This window comes from Palaemon carinicauda, chromosome 37 (genome assembly GCF_036898095.1).
Source record: "Palaemon carinicauda isolate YSFRI2023 chromosome 37, ASM3689809v2, whole genome shotgun sequence".
Lineage (NCBI taxonomy): Eukaryota > Metazoa > Arthropoda > Malacostraca > Decapoda > Palaemonidae > Palaemon > Palaemon carinicauda.
The window spans coordinates 35,882,668-35,890,167 of record NC_090761.1 but is presented as its reverse complement, the minus strand read 5'-3'; the positions used below and the strand labels follow the sequence as shown (position 1 = coordinate 35,890,167).

Below are 7,500 nucleotides of genomic sequence, written 5' to 3'. Positions count from 1 at the left end.
GAACTAATATAATAATACCAGTTTCCTAATATCGCAAGAGGTTCTACCCCTCTCTTTTATTCTTCTCTTGTACTTCTTTTTCTCCCTATTTCCTTAATCTTTCCCTTCCCGAATACCTGCCTTTAAGATATAAACTGGATTGTATCCAGGGGTACTCTTCCTTTCCCCATATTCACCACTTCCCTATTCTTATTATTGTTATTGATCGATGTAAGTACAAATGCCTATTTGCGTTGCATTACTGATTTTTTCTTTTCATTAGTGAATTTTTTTTTTATTTTAGTATATGTGATAATATATGGTATTTTTTTAGTTTTCGCTTTTGTGACGCATTCTTTAAAAAATAAAAAAAGAATACAGCATTGTATTACCATCAATCATCTTAATTCATGTGAAATATCTAATCGGGGTTATGTTAGAAGTACGGGATTCATCGGCATTAAGACTAAAATTAAAAACATTTTATATTTCACAGATGTAGCCTAGAAAAACAAGAGTTTTTTCTTTCTAATAACCTGTGATATAGTATAATACTGCTATTTATCATGAATACACACTAAAGTAATATAAATATGAATTGGAATTTTTAAACAAACATCTTGAATACAGTAATTTGAAGAAGCAGGTGGGCTTCCTAAACTGTGCTTGAATGAAAATAGCCTTTAATAGACTTAAAACAGCAATCACTTCCAAATCTGTACTTGTCTGAACAGATTGGCTGGGTGAATTATAAAACAACTTAGAAATCCGAATTTGGTCTTGGAAGATACCGCTCATGGTAACAGATTTTTCCAGCTTTAACTTGAGTAGTTCACTTTACCTGTGAACTAGCAGTTGCATTTTGTCCAGAGCTTAGAGTATTATTGTAGAATTCCATGTAGTAATAGGCAAGAGTTTCCAGAATCTTCATCATGTCAGCACTAGAACCTCTACTGCCAACTGAAAGTAATAATAATAATAATAGAATTACCTACTATGTACCCCCCAAGTCTTTCTCTTAAATTTTACAATCTATTTTGACTAAAACAGGAAATTTCCCTCTGACCCAATAATTCACAAATCTTATTCCTTTTAACAAGTTATAATAAAATTTATCACAATGTCATCAATAAATCATTTGTAATCAATTCCTCTAATTGTTTTCGTAATTAGATAATTGGCCAAAGAAACCTCCATCACCATAGAGACAATTATCTGTTAAACTAGGACAGTTATGACTAAGGAGTTGTGATGGTTTGATTTCATTAAAATAATATTTTTCAAAGATAATCCCAAAACATAAGAATTTATATTTTTTCGAGATAATGCATTATTTTAATAGATACGTTAAAATATAGGGTTTCCTTTAATATCAGATTTAACATTAACTTGTGTCGTTTAACGACAAATGATTCATCATATGTAATGAAAGGCATTCTATAATGCCATACATTGGCATACACAACATTTAATATAATTTCTTGACGGACTACATCCATTGACTTGTCAAATATTTATATATTTCATGTCATGTCTTGACACAATACACATTCATTAATAGGCCTACACTCCACTGGCATATTACACATTCCATGCCATGTCTTGAAAGATTCAGAACACCATGACATCATGTTATGCCAGACTACACATTCAACAACGCCATGCAATGACAGGTACCACAATCTCACACACGAATAGTTTCAGTATTTAACAATTCCATTTGATATAGTATGAAAGTAAATAAGAAAAAATTGTCATTCGATTATTCCATGTGATGTAATTAAATATACTTAATAGAAGTATTTCGCGGTCACCTCTAATGTAATTTAAGATATCTTTAGTACCTAATTACCCACCTTTAAGGTACTGATCATTTTATAAATCAATCAGCACTATGGCACTTATACAATTAACATAAATAAAATTCAGTATCTAATCATGTTAGTTGAATAACTTTAGTAGCCAATTAATTACAGCGTTACTCCATATAACCCCATCTCCTGAATCAATATTATATGAAAAGCAAAATCTCCAAAACTCACACTTCTGAGAGTCCAAGGTGAAGTTGGCACCCAGGTCAGCTACGTTGGACACGTTAGTAACAGGCATTAGCCAGTCATTCTTGTTGGCGTCCAGTACACCGAGCCGAGACCTGTCCTGGCCCACGCCAATCTTCTGGGCCAACAGCCTGCATGAAGGAAAACGGGGAATTCTTCATCAGACACAGATGCTCATGAGACAAATGATGGTATCTCATTTATAGTTCCAGAACAATATAAAAAAAAAAGGTCAGATGAGGAGAAAGGAGGTTTACTACAAACAGAAAAAATTACTTTTGAAGGTTATGGAAATTGATATTTTGCAAAGAAAATAAACTAGCTCTGAATACCAGTGATTTTGATATTACACAAAACATGATACCCTGATTCTTTTGAAAGACTAAGGATTCTATAATATTCTGGTAATATATATATATATATATATATATATATATATATATATATATATATATATATATATATATATATTCTTTCGAAGCTGGTCTAGTGTAGAGTAAATACAGTAGTTTATTATCAGTGAATAGCCAGCTCTTAAAATGAGCCCCTCTCATGTAGACGTAATTGTGATATGTATATTAGGTAAGACTTTTGACATTAATTTTATTGTATTCTTTATTCAAGTCAGTATATGTAAATTTACGTTATTTTTAAGAATTAACTTTTTTATTTCCCATATTTTTGTTACGAAGTCTTACATAAGCAGTGTGAGAGTGCTATTTAAGCATACACGATATAAAGCAAGGGCTTATGTAATGTTGGTTCATATTTTGATGAGGTATTGTGTCATGTTTGAGAGAGAATACACAGGACCATGTGCTTTTAAAATTTAGGGAAGGGCCCTGTGATAGGATGGTATCTTTTTTTATTTCAGGGACAAGGGTGGGTGGAGCTAGTGGGGAGAGTTGTCTATGCGTTGGTATGCATCTGAGAGTTGCCTGAAAACCCCTGATCTGCCTCTTGACATTTTTATCTAGTTGGAAACTGACGCCCTTAGGCCAAGTCCCCCATGCTTCCTGATTCGCTGGGAAGTTTCTGGAAGCATTTAGGTTTTTTATAAAAGGCGACACCAGTTTTACAGAGATAGATAGAGATTATCCAGCCTTAAGATTGTCTCTTATCTCTCTCCCTCTCGCACGCAGTTCAGAGTATTGTTTTAAAAGTGTTTAGTACCTATAGTGTGTCCTCTCCTAAGTGACTGTACCCTAAAGCAAATCATGTGTTGAAAAGATACGTAAGACAAAACGGTGATTTTGAATTCATTGTGTCAGGGTGAATGTTGGCATTGTGTAAAGGTTTTGTAACTGGCCCTGTAGGAAGGTTAGGTATTTGTATTGGGATCTTGTTATCTATTTTCATTAAGTATCAAACTTGAATATTGTATTATTAAGATTTAATTTCAAGCTCTTGTATGATTTTCATTGAATTATTTCTTTTGTCTTAGTCTAAGGTTTATTCAGATTTAACATTTAAAGGCAAGTGTTTATATAATTTTCAGATCATAACATTTTTGTCTTAATGTAAGTTTTGTTCAGACTTAATTTTTCCGAGTGACTTATTTTGTTATCAGGTAAATTCTTTCAAAGTGTTGTAATTTATATAGAATATATCTATTTTTGTAAAGAGTATATTATTCCAATCACCATTGTTTAGAATCAGATTCCGCTCATATCCTGTAAAGAGCTGTAGTAAGTCGTAAATAATTCATAGAAATAATTACCCAGTTTGGTTTTTAGTGTACTTAAGAGACCTTTGGATATTCAGTGTTTTATATATTGCTGTCTGGGAGTTATTTAATTTCTCAGAATTTGTGTATTATTATTTTAATGTAAAAGCAAACAAGTAAGTTTGGAATTCGAGAGGTTGAGTAACTTGCCAGTCGTAATATATTTTATGATATATATATGGTTCCCAGTCAGGAGCCATAGTATAATATATTTTGGGTGCCCAGACTAGGGGGCCATAATCGTGTAATAATACGTATGTATATGTACATATACATATATATATATATATATATATATATATATATATATATATAATTATATATAATATATATACATATATATATATGTATATATATATATATATATATATATATATATATATATATATATATATATATATATATATATATATATTTATATGAAATGTAAACTTACGTGATATATTCCCTCTGGGCTTGGCTATCTGAAACTCCTCCTTCACTGTTGTAAACAACAACCAAATCCACGGTACTTTCACATTTGACTTGGTCTTTGTTGTATGCAGTACATCTATCGTAGTCCTCGTAGTTGTAACTCTCTGGTAGGAAATACAGGGATGGTTATTATTGGAAATTCACTGTAATTGATAGCACACACACACTCATATATATATATATATATATATATATATATATATATATATATATATATATATATATATATATACATACTGTATATATATGTATATATATATATATATATATATATATATATATATATATATATATATATATATATATACTGTATATATATATATATATATATATATATATATATATATATATATATATATATATATAAATATATATGTACTGTATATATATATGTATATATACATATATATATATATATATATATATATATATATATATATATATATATATATATATATATAATATGTTTATGTGTGTGTAAAATGTGCGATCATATAAGCAGAAATTGAAGGGTAGGAAAAATGAGATATTAACAAAATATCGAGTGAGGATAATGTCCAGCATAAAAGAAGATAATACATAAACATTATTAGGATATAATGGAAAATACATGAAGAAATAAAAGCATAATAAGCCTACTTGTAAGAAGAAACCTCACAATACATGAAGGATGATGACGTACAAACTATAGGATTAAATAAAAAAAAAATAAGAGAAAAGCATAAAAATGAAGCACAAGATAAAAAAAAAACAGCCAGAATTAAACAAAATATTTAAGTAAAAAACGAAAATGAATTTCTCGTACCTACAAAGCTGGTGAAGGGACTCCAGGCATCGTTGAGAGAGCGAGTGTAATAACTTTCGATATCATCGAAATGATCCTTGTTTTCTTCGATGTACTGACGTGCAAACATGTTATAGTGCGCAAATGCGTACATGAAGTTCAGCGCCTGTAGGGTAAACACATAACGTTAGTCTTTTATTTATGCGAAAACTGAAAACAAAATATTTAATTTATTTTTGCATATCTGTCATTGAAGAGATGAAGGTAAAGCTATTTTAAGAAATATAGCATTGTTACACCTTAGAAAATTTTCAAAAGTTCATTACTCTGATAGTCTTCTATAAAAGATAATTTTTTAAAATTTGCTAGATAGATAAGTATTCCAGTTAGGCCTTTTTTTATTTTACTCACAAATTGTCTCGACTCAACACGACGTCCGGAAAAGGTGATTACAAAAAACTAACTAAATAAATCGTCGTAAATATAGCTAATACAGCATAACAATTCTCTATTAAAATAAGGCTTATACAAAAAAGAAAATAATCACAAATACATTATTCAAACAGTAACTCTAAGAGAATAATGTTTAACGTCTATAATTTCAAATATTCTTCATCAAATATAATTTGTGTAACATTCCTCACCTGCTCTTTCGTCTTGGCATCATCTCGAACGCTATTGTAGGCCTCCATCCTATTGCAAGCCTTGAAGTTGGGAAGGTTTGGGAGGCCTCTGTCCGAGTAATACATCCTCAGGGTTTGGGACAACTTCACCCTCGACGTGGATGAGGAACTCAGGTATTTGTTGATGACCATGGCTGGAAGGGGAAAGGAAAGTTCATCGGGAAATTTCTTTTATGAAATGTTATCGATTTCCCTGATGAGATTAGTGATTGAATTATATTTTAGTTCTTATATATAATACACATATATATATATGTACATATATATATATATATATATATATATATATATATATATATATATATATATATACACATATATATTATACATATAAATGTACAGTGTATATATATATATATATATATATATATATATATATATAATATATATGCATATATATGCATATAAATATACATATGTGCACAATATATATATATATACATATATATATATATATATATATATATATATATATATATATATATATATATATATATATATATATATATATATATATATATATATATATATATATATATATATATATATATATATATATATATATTCGCATGAAAATCACAGGGACTCGTGATGCTCAATTACAATAAATGACAATGAAATCAATTAAAATACTAAGTGAATCATGACACAACATCCTCACCGTCAATCCCAGCAAATATTTCGGCACGAGTGAGGTAGGTAACAACTCCGTCATTTCCATCTTTGAGAGTGAAGAGTTTTGGAGCAGCCGTGCTGTTGGAGAACTTGCCGTAAGGACCCACAAAACTCTTGAGGTTGGATGGGCTGTCGCTGGCCTTGAGGGCTGTCTGGCCGATGTCACCTGAAGATGTAGGCCAAAGATGATAAAGGGGCAAAAGGAGAATCACTTAACACTAGAACCAAGGTCCTTTAAATATACGTTTAAAGGATCTTGACTATAACATTAGACATTTTTTTTCTTTTTGAGGAATAGAAAAGATGGCATACAAACAGTGGAAATACAGAAAAATTATAAATTTTCAAGTAAGACTGTTGAATTCCTTTGTTCCCCAGTCCCAAAATGAGAATCACTTAACTAGAACTAAGGTCCTTTAAATATACTCGGAGTATATTTAAAGGACCTTGACTAAAACATTAAACAGTTTTTTTTTCCGAGGAATAGAAAGATGCATACAAATAATGGAAATATAGAAAAATTATAAATTTTCAAGTAAGACTGTTGAATTCCTTTGTTCTCTGATCCCAAAATGAGAATCCCTTAACTAGAACCAAGGTCCTTTAAACATACTCGGAGTATATTTAAAGGACATTGACTAGAACTTTAGACATTTTTGTCCTTTGAGGAATAGAAAAAAGGAAATACAAATAATGGAAATAAAGGAAAATAATAAATTTTTAAGTAAGACTGTTGAATTCCTTTGTACTCCAGTCCCAATATTTTATTACTATTTAAGAACAGAAATCGTCACCGGAAGATATAGATCAAAGATGGTGAAGATAGAAAATGAGAATAAGTTAACACTAGAAATTGTGACTTGCTTATCCTTTGAGGAATAGAAAAGTAGGAATAAAAATGATGGTAAATAAGAAAATGATAAATTTTTCAAGAATGAAATTTGAATTTTTTGTTTCCCGGCCTTAATATTTGTTGTTTACTTTGTAAAAAGATGTTGTTTACTATGTAAAAAGAGAGATCCTCGTGGCCAGCCATATGAGACCCTTTAAATTACAAGGAGGAATATCTGAGCTGGATTTTTGCTAACAAATGATAATCTTATATTTTTCGTGTTGATAACA

At 29.9% G+C, this 7,500-nt stretch overlaps 1 protein-coding gene across 3 annotated transcripts in view; it reads right to left on the bottom strand.

Annotated features, from left to right (window-relative positions):
- Positions 1–7,500, bottom strand: part of LOC137629566 (uncharacterized) — an 83,333-nt gene that overhangs the window by 9,794 nt on the left and 66,039 nt on the right. For all 3 annotated transcript variants that reach the window (XM_068361003.1, XM_068361002.1, XM_068361004.1), the window contains exons 8-13: positions 6,365–6,544; positions 5,665–5,837; positions 5,042–5,186; positions 4,199–4,340; positions 2,022–2,167; positions 821–939 (exon numbers count right to left, since the gene is read on the bottom strand). In XM_068361003.1, the coding sequence (XP_068217104.1) occupies positions 821–939; positions 2,022–2,167; positions 4,199–4,340; positions 5,042–5,186; positions 5,665–5,837; positions 6,365–6,544 (905 nt within the window). The remainder of the gene's footprint in view (positions 1–820; positions 940–2,021; positions 2,168–4,198; positions 4,341–5,041; positions 5,187–5,664; positions 5,838–6,364; positions 6,545–7,500) is intronic.